This window comes from Chenopodium album, chromosome 11 (genome assembly GCF_948465745.1).
Source record: "Chenopodium album chromosome 11, dcCheAlbu1.1, whole genome shotgun sequence".
NCBI lineage: Eukaryota > Viridiplantae > Streptophyta > Magnoliopsida > Caryophyllales > Amaranthaceae > Chenopodium > Chenopodium album.
The window spans coordinates 36,924,714-36,943,755 of NC_137844.1; the positions used below are offsets into that span (position 1 = coordinate 36,924,714).

General features: G+C 32.0%; 2 protein-coding genes, 1 long non-coding RNA gene and 1 other non-coding gene across 4 annotated transcripts; 3 read left to right on the top strand and 1 right to left on the bottom strand.

The window, feature by feature from the left end:
• The first annotated feature begins 3,961 nt into the window (after positions 1 to 3,961).
• Positions 3,962 to 6,406, top strand: LOC145568832 (uncharacterized). Its single transcript, XM_081628223.1, has 4 exons — positions 3,962 to 4,306; positions 5,240 to 5,343; positions 5,414 to 5,532; positions 6,116 to 6,406. Exons 1-4 carry the CDS (start codon positions 3,973 to 3,975, stop codon positions 6,201 to 6,203), a joined length of 645 nt encoding a protein of 214 aa, XP_081484349.1. The 5' UTR covers positions 3,962 to 3,972; the 3' UTR covers positions 6,204 to 6,406.
• Positions 6,407 to 9,614: 3,208 nt separating this feature from the next.
• On the top strand, positions 9,615 to 11,769 carry LOC145568834 (uncharacterized). The gene is made up of 4 exons (XM_081628224.1): positions 9,615 to 9,789; positions 10,498 to 10,601; positions 10,709 to 10,827; positions 11,607 to 11,769. The coding sequence occupies exons 1-4, from the start codon at positions 9,615 to 9,617 to the stop codon at positions 11,725 to 11,727; spliced, it is 519 nt and encodes a 172-aa protein (XP_081484350.1). The 3' UTR covers positions 11,728 to 11,769.
• TRNAN-GUU (transfer RNA asparagine (anticodon GUU)) lies at positions 10,007 to 10,080 on the bottom strand. Its single transcript has one exon. It is a non-coding gene; the product is annotated as a tRNA-Asn (tRNA).
• Positions 11,770 to 17,851: 6,082 nt separating the features above from the next.
• LOC145568833 (uncharacterized) lies at positions 17,852 to 19,042 on the top strand. Its single transcript, XR_014095980.1, has 2 exons — positions 17,852 to 18,404; positions 18,670 to 19,042. It is a non-coding gene; the product is annotated as an uncharacterized LOC145568833 (long non-coding RNA).

The window sequence follows — 19,042 nt, forward strand, 5'->3', positions numbered from 1 at the left end:
AACGACACAACAACAATGGCGACACCAGAGAGCCAAACAAGAAAACGGGATTTCAAACTACAGTAAAAAAAGATAGGAATCTCAATGTAAAACGAAGAGCGAGAGAAAATAGGTAAATAAAACAGAAAAACAGAGAAAAGGCAATAACAAAAAACTGCGAAAGAAGCAAAAACTTACAACAATAATGAAGGAGCAACGAGCGCCGGCGAGAAAGATGGAAGACAAGAGATTTCAAAATTGAAAGAAGAAGATGAAAAGTGAGAGTGAAAAAAAATGAAGAAAGTACAAAAGGGGGGACAATGAATTAAATGGGGAAGTTAATGGATGGTTAGCTAGACAATAAAGCCAATTCGCCATGTCACTTCAGTAAAAATAAAATTGTCCCTCAGATGATTGACACGTATCCCACTAATGCAAAAAATTGTTCCCGCCCAAATATTAAAAAAAAAATCACCAATCATTTCTCAGACTTCAGCGGGAGTGATCGAAATTCCTCCCTGCAAGCTCGTCATTTCTCAGACTTCAGCGGGAGTGATCGAAATTCCCCCCTGCAAGCTCGTCATTTCTCAAACTTCAGCGGGAGTGATTGAAATTCCTCCCTACAAGCTTGTCATTTCTTAGACTTCAGTGGGAGTAAGGGAAACTCCCTCAAGCAAAGTCAAGCATCGTCATCGCACGGAAGCACACTCCTACTCCGCACTTTAAACATCACCTTAAGCCTCAAAATTGTGTGACCAATCTTGAGACTTAAGGGGCTAGAGGTATGTAGGAAGACTTAGTCAGACGACCTATTAAGCAGCACTGACATAAGTGTACGTTCAAAACATCTAGCATGAGTAACCTCATACCACCTCTTGAGGGGCTAGTTTTATGGGATAGCTCCTGTTGAGCTATTCCCTCTCAGTTGAACCCGTCTTAAGAGGACAGTAGGATCTAGACAAGAGTCGGCATAAGTAACCTCATACCACCTCTTGAGGGGCTAGTTGTACGGGATAGCTCCTACTGAGCTATCGCCGGGCTCCTGGCTTCACTCTCGAGGTTTGCAATCACCGCTGGAGGAGAGCCCAAAGGGGCCCCGACAGTAATCAGCCCGCGGGCTAAGCTAGTGGGACTCCACTTGAAGAAGACCACACGCCTATAAATATGAGATAAAGTACAACTGAAAATAGGTTAGACACACATTCTATTACATCATCTATCTCTCTAAGTACACTTTCTCTCTCTCTAAACACATTCTGACTTAAGCATCAGAGGGGGGTTCCTCGAGCCACCCCCGAGGGCAGTTTACGTGTGTTTCTTTGTGCAGGTCATCAATTGGACCCAGCCCGTGCTAGCCAGAACCCTTGGATCCATACCCGGAACAGTGATCATACTCGTTCTATCTCTGGCCAAGACATGGATCCGGAGCGGATCCCCTTCAGCATACCATTTTTGCCTCTCCTCCGCCTAGCTGTCCTCAAGCGGCGATAAAGGACCATCACTGCTCTCTTCAGATATGGACCCAGAGGCGGTCTTTCCCCCGTCTCTCCCAAGAGAAGTCTCACCCTCGTCCTTAAAGCCAGAGATAGAGGCGGCCTCTTCACCGCCTTCATGTTCGAACTCCACTTCTTGGGAGCTATAAGCAGAGATTGCTTCCTCGCTGTCTCCCTCTTTAGATTCGTCCAAGATCCTATTGCTTGGCGTGCTGGGTGCACCTATGGAGAATTCGCCTCTTGGTCAATCGACATTTCTCCCTTCTCAACCGGTATAACCTCATCAGACGGCACTTCTAAAGTGTCATCTTTCTGTATTCGTCTTTGGGCCGTCCGTTTTACTCGAGCCATTGTGTCCTGCATAGACGCAGAGACGGTCGGATTCGGGGATGAACAAGGCTGGTCCAGACATCCAAAACCGGCACCCCCGGTCCTAGACTCAGCTGTACTAGGAAACTAGCTGACTACTAACCTAGGATGTGCCGTGTGTGCTGATGGTAAATCTATTTATTGAACGAATTATGCACAAACGGAAAAAATATGAAAGAGCTGAAAAGGGGAGAGACGGTACCTTAAGATTTGTTTCTTGGAAGGGTGTCAAGCGCTGACCGGCTGTATTAAGCGGGCAGAAGAGCAGGCGGCTGTTTGTGAAAAATACAGAGATGATGGGTAGACTCTCTCTTTCTCTCTCTCTCTCTAGAACTCTTGGATTTTCTCTCTCTAAGACTTTTTTAAAATGTCCAAAATGAGGGGGGTAAAATTCTATTTATAAAGGGGTAAATTTAAGGGCAACCCCGTAATTTCCTCAGAAGGTGAACAGTTAAAATTGATTCACCAGTGGCTGAATGACAAGTGTCACAGATGCCACGTGGTGTGCCACGTCACACCTGTGAGGGGCAAATGTTTTGGGTAAAAATTACTCAGGCCATGTGGCTCTATCAAAAGGTGACACGTGTCATCCAAGGAGAGGTTCAAATGGACCTATCTCTATTCGACACGTGTCCTTCCTGATTATTAGGGGAAGGGCGGCCTTCATGGCCCAAAACCCGAGAAAGCGGCACAGCCCAATCATTCCTAGGTTTCCGTAACCTAGGACAAGGGCACAAATCCCGATGACCCTATAAATAGGGAGATTTTTCCCATTTCAGGGGCAGTTCAATTATTACAACCCTTGAATTCTCTCACATCAGATAAAACACCTGATCTCGAAATCCAAGAAAATCTCACTTTTACCTTTTCCACACCTTTTTACAATCTTCGAACCCATTCTAAGTTGATCGTCGGAGGCGAAACTCCAACCACCCGGAGTTTCCGTTGTTTTACAGGTACACAAAAAACCCCAATCTAGGTGATGTAACTCTCCCGAGGGACACAAAAAACCCCAAAACAATAATCATAGCATTCAATATGATACAAAACTTTTTATGGTTGTAGACGAATAAACAATAAAATTGCTTGTAATAGGTAATGTCCTATTAGCATATTGGTGAATACCTATTACAAAAACAAGATTTAAAATTTCGTCTTCTTTTTATTTGGGATCTTCTTCGATGATCTTCTCCACGAACCCGGATCATAAAAAAAGTGAAAATTTAAGATTTACGAATACATATAATCGCAGATTTCACATCCCTTTATTGAGATTGTCCAATTAAAAATGTAATATTTAGGATTAAGAAACAACCCAAATTCGCACGAATCCCGATTTTCGAAAAAAAAAAATTCCCAGATAGTGTGTAGATCGGAATGTGTTCATTCTCCTTTGATGCATGAGTGAATTTAAGGGACAAAAATCATGAATTAGTGGTTAATTTCATCCATAGATGAAGAACCTTGAACAACATTGAAGAATAATGATGTACAATTTTATTTTAATCTTTTTTTTTTATTTTATTAAAAAGTGATTTTAATAAAGTAATTATGAAATAAAAAACATTTAAAAATCAGAAATTAAATTTTTTTTAAAAAAAAAATCAAATGAATTAAAAAAGAAAAAAAAATATATAAAAGAGACTTGACAAAGTATTTAAAATAAAGGAAAAATCAATCAATAAAATTTAAGAATAGTGATTTTTATTTTTAAAAAATTTTGGATATATGGTAAATATAAAAATAACTTAGGGGTATATGGTGAAAAATCCGTAAAATTTTTATAGAATAATATAGTGATTGTGAGAGTGAATGTGTGATCCCTATAACTTAAAATACTGTAGGATGGAGTAAACTCTAAAAACCCGCTCTTTGTCAAAAAAAAAAAAAAAAAAAAAAAAAAAAAAAAAAAACATTCTCAAAAAAAAATGGAGCAAATAGTAAAGGACAAAGAGGTAGAGTAGTAGAAGCCTAGAAGGTAGAACTAGAGAGAGCGCATGAAAAGCACGTGTCTAAGATAACGACACCTTAGCAAGTTAGCTAGCAACTCAAAGAATATACACCAAAATCCCTCATCAACCAACTTTGGCAACTTACACAAACTACACCAAAAAGAACCACACTCTAAAAAATGGAGCATACAACACCATCACCACCAGGGGAGGAGATGGTAGGGAGCGGTGCGGAGTCAGGTAGGCAGGCGCAGGAGCACGAACACGAGCCGTTGATGCTACCGCGCAAGATGATCAATGTCATGGTCGCGTTGGACGATAGTGATGGTAGCTTCTATGCTCTTAATTGGGCACTTGCTAATCTTCTTAAACCCAAAACTATACAACCCAACTCAACTACTACTACCACCACTACTACGCCGATTGAAGAAGAAGGTTGTATGGTTTATTTGGTTCATGTTCAACACCCTTTTAACAACTATGTCTACCCTGCCGGTGCCGGTTTACACACTGGTATATTGTCTATCTTCTCTTTATTTGATGCTACTATTGGATCATTCTTTGGTTCTTAATTTTACATGAAATTCAACTAATGCTACCTCGTTATCCAAAAATCTATTTTAAAAAGTAGTTCATGAAAGTGGTAATTATGAGTGCATCATATCAACGCCAATTTAGCATAGCAATATATATCGTCATCATTTGCTTTAAATTTGTTCTTATATCACTTAATTGATAAGTATATTGGTGTCTCTAATTAAAATTTGAGAGTTGTTGCATGTGTTTATCGAAAAGATCGAGCTATTGACTCAGACTACGCTTGGGGACACAAAGAAAAGTCAACATACATAGAAGTCAAGAATCAGAGTGATAAAAGTATGTAAGCCCAACAACAATAATTAGAGATCAGATCATACATCAATTGCATTTAGATTATTAGGCTGATGGTATTTAAGTTGATTGCTTAAATTTATAGAGATCTAAGAGATAATTAAAGGTTTTTTTTTTTTTTTTTAAAGAAAGATAATTCAAGGTTAAGCGATTCCTAAATTTAATTAGGAATATATAATATTGTCCCGACTTTAATTTGCATAAGCTACGAGACATATATTTGACCATTAATATTTTTTGCCTCGTATAAGAATAGATCTTTTTTAATATTTTTAACTAAAAATTTCTCCTTATAACTACAAGCCTACAAGGCCATAGTCCGTGGTCTTGGAACTCTTAATTCGGAGGATTCAATCAATTTTATTTGGTCACTTTAGAGACAACAAGCTAAGGCAATGTGTAGTCGTGTAAACCATGAGTAAATTAAAACCGTAATTAATTATATATACGTTATTTTGCAAGTAAGCAGATGCGCCTATGTATATAGTGAAATCATTATTACAGTATTAATACATATGCTAACTTTGGTATATATATTGGATTCATGTGAATTAGCTGCTTTTGCTGCATCATCTGTGGTAGAATCTGTAAAGAAAGCACAAGCAGAGGTTTCAGCTAAAATCCTTCAACGTGCAATCTCAATCTGCAAGCAAAATATGGTAAAATTCCGAGCACTTTACTATGTTACCGTCCACAATGATGTAATGATCCTCTTTGTTGTGTACGTAGGTTCGAGCTGAAACTTTGATTTTTCAAGGAGATCCCAAAGATGAGATTTGCAAAGCAGCTGAACAAACACATGTTGATATGCTAGTCATTGGCAGTCGTGGTCTAGGCGGATTAAAGAGGTAATTAATTAATGAATTTACTCATTGGTGTATCATGCTTAAGTTCCTATAACTAATTTTACATTGCATTATTCACAATAATTTTTGTTCGTCTTAATAATGCATACATAAACCTACCTTTGAACAATGATTGATTTGCACCAAAAAGGCCAAGTGTACATGTTTCTATGCAAAAATGAAATAAATTAGGGTCTGTTTACTGAACTGAAGCGAACTGAGTTGAACTGAACTGAATTGATTGGAGCTAAGCTAAGCTGAACTGAACTGTATAGAGCTTAAATGAATATTTTATGAGAGAATGAAATTAGGAGCTGAACTGAACTGATTGGAGTTAAACTGAACTAAACTGAACTGAAATTAAGTTGAAGTGAACATGCATGCCCTTAAAGTAGAATAATGGGTCGAGCAAAAGAAACTGATAGAGTACATTACATATAATTCAAATTGTTACACGATGAAGGACAATAATAAAAAAATTTAAATGATTAAAATGGGTTGAATAAATAGTCGACTTTTTAGCTTTCAAAACTAATACAATGGCAATAAGTTTTCTTATAACTCTTTTTGTTTTGATGGTACACAGAGCATTTCTTGGAAGTGTTAGTGACTATTGTGCACACCACGCTTGTTGCCCAGTCTTGATTGTGAAGCCACCGAAGCATATCAAGTAAAGATGAGACCAAGCAAGAAGAAAATGTTATGTACCGAGTATATGTACTCTGATATGGCAAAACTATAAGCTAGTAATTGTGTTACGTTAGTTTGTATCTCCTAAATGTCAAGTCTCCATGGTATAACAAAATCGGGTATTATGTATGTATATACGATGAACTAAACAGCGCTTGTAATAGTTTACCAACATTGGAAGTATATATATGGAGGCAACGGAACAGGGCGTGCATTATGGTGTTATGTTATGTAGTTTATTGTAAACCACAAATTAGTTTCTTTCATCACGTTTGTTGTAAGCTATGAATTGAAGTAGTTTTTTCATGTCTTTATATGATTTGTTTCCTAAATTAGTGGTATTAATTTTAGGAGATAATTTAGTAGTTGCATTATACCGTCATTATCTATACACAGAAATCAATAATTGCCAAAGTTGGCACCCCAATTTGTGTATTACTAAGTTAATGAGTGATGTCTCATTAGTATCATCCGAAAGTACAGTTGTATGTACTTGTATATAGGCTTGGTCTGATTCGGTGCATGCATTTTAACACAATCTAATTTGTTTGAGCTTATCTTTTCTGATATTTATGGTGTGAATATGTGATTCATGATTGCATCATTTGTAATTTGCATGGTGTGGGATAAATCACGAGTTTCTTCCTTTGTGACGTGTTGGTTCACTTTACTTATTAAGTCAGGTGTAATCTCGTGTAGGTTTTTTCCAATTTCCATGAGCTGCCCATTGATTTAATTTCCTAAAATTTACTTTAATTATTTAATTGTATTATACCCCCTTGTTTTATTATTTCTTCTTAATTAAGGGCATGTTCTGACTAAACTGAACTGAATTGAATATTTTATGAGAGAAGGAAATTAACTAAACTGAACTGAATTGAAATGAACTGAACTAAACTGAAAATAATCTGAACAGAACAGGCCCTAAGATTAAATTCCTACTGTAAACTTTATGTGGCAAGTACCACGTGATTAAACAGCCAAGCATTAGCTTAGGCTCTGTTTGGTTCATTCGATTTTGTCTTAACGACTTTCATTAATTTATACAATATGAACTTATATATTTTTTTTAGTTGTTACCTCCACACACACACACACACATCCCCCCCCCCCCCCCCTTTTACACCATTTTGTCTAAATTTTTATTTCTATTTTTAATTAGGGTTTGTTTTCTTCAGCTTAATTTCAATTCAGTTCACTTCCTAATTTCCTTCTCTCACAAACAATTCAGTTTAGCTCATTTCAGTTCAATTTTGTAAATGAGAACAGGCCCTTAGTTGACACTTTTTTACTTCTGATTCATATTTAAGAAAATACTCCCACAATTATATGAAATATTGTTCTATATGACACTTCTAGCTGTGTATTTTCTAAATATCAATTTTTTTTTTATGCTTCCTCCATTCCCACTACATAGAGGAAGGCTAACCCACTGCAGCTGACGGCGGATTGAGGCTTAAACTATGATTAAAATTAGGCGCTTGGTGCATAGTCATTCCGGGTCCACGCATGTTGAAGATAGTTGTTATAAAATTGATAGAACCTAAAATGGATGAAACACCAGATAGATGAAGACTAAAAATTGCTAAATCAACTGCTCCTCCAGAATGGCTGGTAATACCACTTAAAGGCGGATAGACCGTCCACCCAGTCCCGCTACCCACTTCTACTAAGGCTGAGCTTAATAGGAGCAAGAGACTTGGGGGTAACAACCAGAATGAAATATTATTGTACCATTGGGGGAGTCCATAATACGAAGTATTATTTTTTGTACGTTGTAGAAAAGGACTAGAGCGAAAAATAAAAATACAAAATTTGCTCATGTGATCATAAGCAATTAAGCATATATTAAAGAAATGAGGGGTAAAAAGTAAGGATATATTGAATATTTTCTAAAATGGGTATATGGTGCAATTATATTTATAAAATTTTGGTAAAAGGGAAATTAAATGATGCACTATTAAATATAGAACGAAGGAAGCATAAATAAAAAAAAATAAAAAAAAAAAAAAAAGTATTTTTACAAATTAGAACGTATCAAGGACCTGTTTACTTCAACTTAATTTCAGTTCAGTTTAGTTCAGCTCCTAATTTCCTTCTCTCAAAAAATATTCAGTTCAATTCAGTTCAGTTCAGCTCCAATCGGTTCAGTTTAGCTCATTTCAGTAAATGTGAACAGGCCCCAAAATTGTTTTTTTATATCATTTGTTTATCTTAGTGTCCAAATAATATATAGATTGACAAATTGTCAATTTAAAATTTTAAATTTTGATCAATAATATTTTTAGTAATCATGAATTATAAAAAGTAGACATTTGAAAAATATACAAGACGAATCTAAGAAACACTCATATGATAATGTTTCATTCTAATATACTTCGTACTATATATAAAGCACAGGCAATATTCAAAATGATGTACTCCACTCTCTATGTTTAGTTTGTCGGATACATTTGTCAACGTAAAATTTTAACTAATACTTCCTCCGTTTCTTTATAGTTGCAACACTTTCTTAAAATGGAAATGACATAATAGTTGCAACACACTATAAAAGGTAGGTGAATATTGTACTTTATCTTTATTTAAAGCACATGGTCTACTTAATTATCCTCCTAACAACTTTTTAACCCTATTTTAAATGTATTATATCATATACAATAACTTTTGTATACATCCGGTGTACAGTAATTTACTGTACATCGGGGGTCACTTTTTATTAATTTAGGGTCATTTTTACAATTTTTTGGGTAACTTTATCAATAAAGTATAAATACTTTGTAACATTTATTTATGTTAGGGTAACATTTATCAATATTAGGGTAACTTTTGCTTATTTTAGGGGTAACTTTATAACGGATGTACAATATTTATTGTACATCCGATTTATTTAAAAGTTTGTGTATCATGTAAGGTCCACTTTTTTTAAATACCATGATATAATGTGTGTTGGACTATGAAAAAACGGAGAAAATAATAGTTTAAATTTAATATTATTTGAAATTGCGTGCTATGTTCAATCTTATATATTAAGTAAAAATATTGGTCAAAATTGTGTGTTTGAATAATCCTAAAGTCAAAGCGAATAACTTAAATAAAAACGGAAGGAATACGAAACAAAAACAGTAAAGATACTCTGTATGTAGGTACGTTAGCACATAGCAGGAGTCCGAAATGTGGTACACGTGTTAGGTGTAGGGCCATTTGCATGAGCTGCCCATTGTATTTCCCTGAATACTATGTTCTCTTAACTCATCTTCCCATATATACAGCCCTAAATCAATCCAAGAAAAACAATTTGTCTTGATCCACTTTCCAAATAATTACTCTGAAAAAAAATAAAAATAAAAAATCATTCTAAATAACAAAAACATACCGAAGAAAAAAAAAAGGAAAAAATGAAGGTGATGATAGCACTTGATGAAAGTAAAGGGAGTTTTTACGCTTTGAACTGGGTTTTATCCAATGTTTTGAAGCCTGTTATTTCAACTGAAAATGAAGAAAGGGAGAATTTGGTGTACTTGGTTCATGTCAACCTTCCTTTCCAAACTTATGTCTATCCTGCCGGACCTGGTTTGTTCTCTTCTATCTTCTTTCTGTTTTTTTTTTTTTTTTTTTACAGCTCATAATCATAATGATAGAAGAGACGATTTGAGGCTATTTTAAGATTGTTTATTTCAGGTATTTGGCAAAAAAAAAGTTTTCAAGTACTCGTATATTTTCATGATATCAACCTTCTTACAAATTTTATTAAAAAATAAATAAAATAAAAAACATTTTTTTTTTTTGACGCTAGAAGGAGGGGTCGAACCTCCGACCTTGTGGTTAACAGCCACACGCTCTAACCAACTGAGCTATTCCAGCTTTTGATGTCATATTATCGTAATAGCTTATTTATTCTTAGTTTTTGTACTTACAATACGGAGTAGATAAATAGATTGCAAGTAAAGCATACAGAGTACTTCGCAAATTTGGCTCATTGGCTGTTCTTTCAATGAGTGGTAGTCCATTTTAATTAAATTGTGCAATTATTTCTAAATTGAGCATTAAATTAAATATCTATAAACTGAATATTGTGTCATTGTGTGTGACAATGTATATGCAATTGCTTATACGACAATTTCTGTCTTACAATCTGTTAAAGTTCATTTTAATTAAATAAATGGTGCAATTTTGTCAAAATAAATAAATAAATGGTGCAACTACTTCAAAACAGAGCACTCTATAAGTCTGTATCAAAGATCTAAAAATTGTATATTGTGTGTAAATTTGTATATGCAGTTGTTTATACGACAACTTCGGTCTTAGAATCTGTTAAGCACGCACAAGAGCAAATATCGGCAGGTATATTCGCTCGTGCTATGAAAAGTTGTAAGGATTTGAAGGTGAGTACAAAATTAATCAAGGAGTATGTGCTCTTAGCTTAACGCAGTATTATCAATGATAACACTAACTTGATAAATTAATTATGGATTAACAATGTTGAACATAGATTAAAGCAGAAGCATTGACTATGCGTGGTGAACCAAAGGAAGTACTTTGTCAAGTTGCTGAACAGAAGCAAGTTGATCTTTTGGTTGTGGGTAGTCGCGGTCTTGGTGTGCTGAAAAGGTGAATATGTTAACTTTACTTTACTCCTTATAAGCTAAATGTTACTCCATGTCCTTATTTGTTTGCTCCATTGCTAATATTTAGGTCAAATTTTGATAATCTGATCATTAATTCTCGTTAAATTATAAGAGATTATATAATTAAGTGGAATCTTGTTGGATTCATCTCAATGTATATTTTATTATCTATTTTTTTTATAATTTTCATGCTTATAAAAATAAAGATACATTCGTTTGAAGACGCTTTTTGGAGACCGTGAAAAGTCAAATGGGGCAAAAAATAAGGGACGAAGAGAGTACTTATTGTTGCACTTTTTATTGGCAAACATTAGAGGGTGATACTCGAGAACTTGGGTTGAATACTGACATGCCATTGCCGTTTGTAGTTCTCTCCATGTATTAATTAGGTTATGATAGATTGATAAGCTTTGTGGATAATATTTAGGTGAAAACACATATTTTAGTTGAATTCAAATCACATAGTTAATTGAAAAAATAACAACATTTTTAGTTTTAATTTCTACTATTATTAGAAAAGTTATACATCCTATAGTACTTCTTTTGTCTCTATAAATTCACCTTATTTTGACTTTTTTTTGTGAGATAATCACCGTTCAAAAAAGAAAAACCTTTAAATGTGGAAGGGGCTTAGGAGTAATTTAGTTTGCTAACTACCTATAATGTGAATATAGTATAATTATGATTTGATTTCTTTATTTATTTGTTGCGAAAATAATTCTGAATTTCTGATCGATCTCTAATATAATGATGTACCTACAGGGCCTTCCTGGGAAGCGTCAGTGATTATTGTACGCATCATGCACATTGTCCTGTGCTGATTGTAAAGCCGCCTAAGGAGTTCATAAACAATGAAGAAGTGCCCCAAAAAACAGCCGCCTAAGACGACGAAGAAACTCTAATATACAAGAAATATAGTTATTTGCTTGTATCTTTTCTTGAATATGTAAGTGTTGGCTAGTATGACTGCAAGAGAACAGTGTCTCATACTCTGAATTGTGTGTGTAGTTTTTTCTATTGTTGGACAAATATAGGCTACAAGCTAAGTCATATGAATTTTCTCTTTATAATAATACTTACAGTTTACATATTTTGATATTTATAGGGTTTGTTCACAGTGCTGTTTAAGCTGCATAATATAGGCTACAAGTCTTATGTATAGAGAAAATGATTTTTTGACGATTATTGAAAATGCCTAGCATGAGCTTAAATAGGCAAAGCAAATTACACAACCTAACAAAAGTTGCCGCTAAATAGCATAACAAATCAGCAAATTATCTATAACATTCTAAAAAGAGAAAACATGCTTTGGGCTTACAGGGTATTGCTATAGTAATTTATTTTCATATAATTCCCTCCGTGTCCCAATTCTCATACTCCCTTTCCTTTTTTTTTTTTTTTTTTGGTATTTTTTGTTTAGTTTGGTGGGTGAGAAATAGAGCCACACCTGACACCCCATGCCAATTTGTTTGTTTTGGATTCTTATTTACGTAGTATTTAACTGCATCAACTTTTTTTTTTTTACTTCATCTTTTTTGCCATTTTTCTTATATTAACCTTTTGTTTTTGAGTTACGCTAGTAAAAATTCGTGATATGTTCGTATTTGGTCTCGTGTCAATTTCGTATTGCTCTCTAATTTTATCAAAAATAACGTAAATTTTTTTTATGTTTTGTTATCATAAGGAAAAATTAACCTTTTGCTTTTGAGTACGATTGACAAAAATTTGTGTCACGTTCTCGTTTGGTCTCATGTCAATTTCTTGTTGTTTACTAAATCTATCAAAACTAAGTACATGTAAGATAAACATAATTTGACTACTTTATCTAAATAAGTCGCTTTCAGATTGGTTTCATGTCGCCGCTTTTGACTGATGGAAAGCATCTCTCTTTTGTCCCTCCTGACCAAACCTGAAAAATTGTCGTGTTGACTCACAATTATTTTCCCATTTACGTTTATTAATGTAAATATCTCTAATTTCACATCAACAAAAATAATTAAAATTGGATATAGATAGGGAGATAAATACTACTTCCCTTATTTCACAATTATTTTCTCATTTATGTTTAATGGATGCAAATATCTTTAATTTAACATTAGAAAAATTATTTTTAAAAAGAAACACTATATTATCATTTTTAATTTACCAATATCAATTATATACATGTTGTTGAAATGTCTCAATGTTAATTTTATTACTAATATAAACAATTTATTAGTATTTTTACATGTTGATTATTAGATACATTAATCGTTAAAATGTAGTGTAAGTTGGGTTAGTAGGAGAGAGAAATAATAAAATATTTATGCAAGTGGGAGTTAGTGGAAGAGAAAAATAATAAAATAGTGGTAGACCCTTACCAAATTAGAAGTTTTGCAATTATTATGAAACGGATGTAAAAGAAAAGTGTTGCGATTATTACGAAACGGATGGAGTACCATTTTGTAATTTTTTTTTTTTGAATTAACCTTACACTACTCTCTCCGTATTTTTTTTTTTTTGAATAGCAAAAATATTTCATTAATTAAAAGTCATACAACATTTATAATAGAGATTCGACGTTAACAAATACATAAGATATTAAATCAAATAAAATTTTCCTTCATAAAAACTACGATCGTCGAGTAGATCTTGCACTGTGGAACATCTCCCGCTTATATTGCTAGAAAATACAGCCTTATTGGAGAGACAATCTAACGATCCTTTGAAGCCGCGAGGATGTTTTCCTTCTAATTCATATGTCTGTATTCGAAAACTTGATAACTTTTTCACCAATGAAATAATTTCACGACAATCCATTAGATCTAATATCATGGATTTAAAACTAAGAAATTTCTCCCCTGAAATGAGGAGATAAACCTTGTCTTTCGAAGGAGACCGGAAACCCTTTCTTTCGAGGGAGAAAATTTCCTCCTAAAGGAGGACGCATTATTATAAACCTAAAAAAAAACTTTAAAGAAACAAGAATTGAGGCTTTCCACTGGTTAAAACCCATGGAAGCCCCTTCAAAATTCAACAATGGAGGCTAGGGTTTAGAGCAAGGAAGGAGGAGATAGGCTTTTATGAAGTTACGCTCTCCGTAAATAAGTAAGTGAAACGATTCTCTTTTGCATAATGTATGTCAATGCAAAAATTTAACTAATTAAGTAAAAATATAACAATTGCATATTAATAACCTATTCAATGAGACGATTCTAACAACTACCTACAATATTATATTTATTCTTATGTATAAATCACAAATATTAGTCAAAGTGAATTAGATGAAATATTTAAAACGTTTCAATTCACTTATTTAAGTACGGAGGGAGTATCATTTTTTAGTTACTTCATATCCATTATACTCATACATGTCGTCAAAAGTAGTTTATGTATTTAATAGGTTATGTCACTGTGCAACCTTTTAGGATAACACCCTCCACGTCCTCCCCTCCCCCCCCCCCCCTACTCTATCTTTTAAACTCTTATAATTCTTTTGATTTCGGCAATGCTTATCCTCCGTATCCTCTTCCATCTTTATATTATGATGTATTACATAATAATACTCTGTAAAATTGATCGCAAGTTAGTAAACACAATTTTTTATTCGTGTTTGAGGTAAGCACTTGAAAGTTTGTACTTGTCCTTTTTTTTTATGTGATGTTAGATACGAAGTATTTTACGATTACTAATGAGTATTTCATAATGCCCTATATCCATAATAATTGACACATTTTGACTTTATTTATGTTATCTTTTAGAGCACACCACCCTAATAATGTATCTATATGTCGCATATATCTTCGTATTAATATATAAAATTAATATTGCATATACTAATACATATATTCTTAGATTGTTTAATTTAGTGATATATCCTTTACTAAAAAAAATAAAAAAAAAAATATATAAAAAAATAAAAAAAATTATGACAACACATGTATCTTAGAAGAGAAAGTAATAATTAATGAATGAATTTTCAAATATAACAGTTGAAAAATAAGTGAAACTATTAAATTATAAATAGATAAATGACCAACAATAAAAATAGCAATGTTAGACTACTATAAGATGATCATTGTACAAAATCAATCATTTGGCAAAAAGGGGCACAATGGAAACTTTTTCGATGCACTCTTGAATTATTTACTAAGTTAATTTATTGAATCAAATTAAGATGATTTACGAATATGAGACAATTATATGATATACTTAGCATTTAAATAAATTATTAACATTTTGTGTGCAGTATTAGGATGAATATATTTACACATACTATTACTAATATAAATTATTTATGCCAATATATTTTATGCCTGCAATTGTAAGTGGGTATGTAATAATCCATTTTTTTCGCAAGTGCCAATATATATATATATATATATATATATATATATATATATATATATATATATATATATACTCACATGCCAAAATTAGAGGGGGGGGGGCAGAATATTTGGGTCATGTGCCCCTCACATGCCAAGGTCAACGCCGGAATGTTCAGTCAACGTTGAGAATCCAGCAACAGGTGTTATCTTGCAAAAAAAAAAAAATCCAATTTAGGTGTGTTTTTACAAAAAAAAAAATTATAAGGTGGTTTTTTCCCAAAAAAAAAAAAAAAAAAAGTGTTATAAAAGGTGGTTTTTGACAAATTTTCCAATTTTTTTATGCCTAAACCAATGCAACCAATTAAGAAGATTTATATCCAAAAAAAAAAACGTTAGAATTAATAATGGAATATTGTAATAGATTTTTTGTAAGTAACCTAATTATATGAGATTACTTTATGATCTTTACAAATCTTATCAAATCGTTTATTGATTTTTAATTATTACCTTTTTTAGGCGCAACTATATATATATATATATATATATATATATATATATATATATATATATATATATATATATATATATATATATATATATATATATATATATGAAGTATTTTGTTTACAAAAAAAAGTGTGACTATACATAATCTAATCTAATATATAAAAATAAAGTAGACATTTTTCGGGAGTATTTGGCGCGTCAAATAAGAAAAGGTATTATTTTGTACGATGAAAAATTAGATTAATAATTTTTTTTAGAATTAAAAAATTTACTCACCACCTAAGCAAAAGTGAGGAATAAGATTTAAGAATTTTGACACATAGGTAAAAACAACGAATAGAGAATAATTAAAATTTAAATCATTTTTAAAAACCAATAATTATCTTCTCTAAAAAAAGAAAAAAAACAAAAAAAAACTAAGTAATAATTATCTTTTTACATATATTGATGCAAATTTTTAATCGCAAATATCTTCAATCTCTCCCTAGAAAATATTGTAAAAGTTTGATTTTAATAATGTACTCACCGAGACGAATAAAATTAAATCTCATATGATTAATTTCCCATAATATTTTTTAGTTAAACGATTATAAATGAGACTAATATTTTAAAAAGAACGAGTATATTAAATAAACGCATAGGCAAAAGACTTATTTTGATCAATAAAAAACGAGATTTGTCATTTCTTTTTTGAATTAAAAATTTAAATTGTCACATAAGCAAAATTAGTGAATAAGGTTTGGGATTTTAAATTCAAGCGTCACATAAAATAAATAAAACAACAAAAAAATAACTTTAGTGTTAAAATTAAAAAATTATCTTATAATATTAGAAATTTTATATATTTAATGAATGATCTTTATAAATATACACAATTTTAAATTAAATAAAATGATTACTAGAACCGTGCATCGCACGGGCTTACATCTAGTATATAATTAAAGTAGGCATTTTTCGGGAGCATTCAGTGCGCCACATAAGAAAAGGTATTATTTTGTCCAATGAAAAATTACATAATACTTTATTTTAGAATTGAAAATTTTACTCGTTACCTAAGCAAAAGTGACAAATAAGATTTAAGAATTTTGACACATATATAGGTAAAAACAACGAATAGTGAATAATTAAATTTAAATTATTTAAAGATAAAAAATAAAAAATAAAAACTAATGATTATCTTCTCTCAAAAAAAAAAAAAAAAAAAAATAAACTAAGTAATAATTATCTTTTTTTTACATATATAGATGCAAATTTTTTATCGCAAATATCTTTAATCTCTCCCTAGCAAATATTATAAAAGTTTGATTTTAATAATGTACTCATCGAGACGAATAAAATTAAATCTATATAATTTTCCATAATTTTAAATAGTTAAGAGATTATAAATGAGACTAACATTTTAAACATAATGAGTATATTAAAAAAAAAAACTCATAGGCAAAAGACTTATTTTAATCAATAAAAAAAAAACAAGATTTGTCATTTTTTTAATTAAAAAAATTAAATTGTCGCATTAGAAAAATTAATTAATAAGGTTTGAGATTTTAAATTCAAGCGTCACGTAAAATAAATAAAAGAACAACAGATAACTTTAGTGTTAAAATTAAATAATTATCTTATGATATTAGGAATTTTATCCATATATCTAATGAATTATCTTCATAAATATACAGAATTTTAAATTAAATAAAATAATTTACTAGAACCGTGCATTGCACGTGCATTGCACGTGCATCGCACGGGCTTACATCTAGTATATACTATTTTTTTCCTAAAAATAAGCAATCAACGGCTAATTATTATCATGCAGGCAATATTTTTTTGTAAATTAATCTTAAATTTAACACATGTCATTATTAACTTAGGGCTTATTTGGCATCGTTTTTTATTTTCAGTTTTCATACAAACAATCATTTCTCATACATCTAACATATATACAAAGAGAACTGTATAAATAAAGTTACAAAGTCCAATAGTTTGTTTACTAGAACAACCTACGAAAGGCCCCATAATAAAAAAAATAACATGAATTACATACATTAATACAAGTACATATCATGAAAGATCCAAACTCAACTAAAAATCAAAACAATTATATTAAGGAAAATATAAGTTAGAGTATAACTAATTTAGCAGTTGGAGGTAGCCACTTATTGAACTTTTGAGCTTTCTTTCTATAATCACGAGGATTCTTCTTACTTTTTAGCTTGCATTCTATAAAGCCAACGACAAGCTACTCAAGCAATGGAGAAATACTGACCAAGTGCTGACCAAGTTCCATTTCGGAGGAACCTCCACTAAATTTCAGCATCTCAATGAACTTGAGGCTTGGATGACGTACTTCTCCAATAATGTTAAGTAAGTTTTGGTGATAATCATCCTACACAAATACAAATTCAGTTTAGCACATAATAATAAATTGAAACACAAATGTATATTGGAAAATTTGTTGAAAACCATCTTATAAAAACCATGTTCTTTTATTTCGCTGCTTCTGCTCGCAATCAATTGACTTCTCCTTTCTGCAACTGAAGCTCATCATTCCCCCTTCAATTCGCAATCAATTGGGTGACCTTTTCCCCCTTTCTTCGTTATTACGCTGCAATTCAGAGCTAATTTCGCTGCTTCAATTTCGCCAGCAATTGGGGTTATTTCGCTGCTTCAATTTCGCTGCAACTCAGAGCTAATTTCGTGTGAAGCTCCATCAAAATCACATCAAACACAAAGGGAAAACGCAATTCAGGCAAGCATCTATACGAATTTCTTTATTTTTTAAAGTTTGAACAATTACTTTGAATTCGAAAATTAGGTCCTCAATTTCGAAAATTTGGGATGCATTTTGCGATTTATTTTATAGCAATTTTTGTTTTGCGATTTATTTTATAGCAATTTGTGTTTTGCGATTTGTTTATAGCAATTTGTGTGTTGCTATGTGTTTTATGCGAATTTGAGGATTCGTTTTGTAATTTGTGTTGTGATGTGTAATTGTTTATGGGGTGTGTTGTCAGGTAGGATGACTGTTGTTAATTCACGAAAAGAAGGAAGTTCATAGCATGCAAACGGAGAAGATGAAACATGACTAATGAAACAGAGAAGATGAAGAGTAGGTACATGGAAATAAGAATGGTTCAACTGGGTTTGCAGAAGGAACAACTAGGAGTACTTGGTTTGCAGAAGGATCAACTAGGATAAAGATGATGTACAGGGAAACATGAATGCTACTAAAATTGTTTCTTAGTTTCATTTATTGAATTTGGTGGCTTTTAGGAGAACTAATGGTGAATGTAATGGTTCAGTTTATGTACTATGTTGACCTGTTGGTCTATAAATGAAAATGAATTTGAACAAGTTTATGTTATATGTTGCAAGTGGTTTAATTGA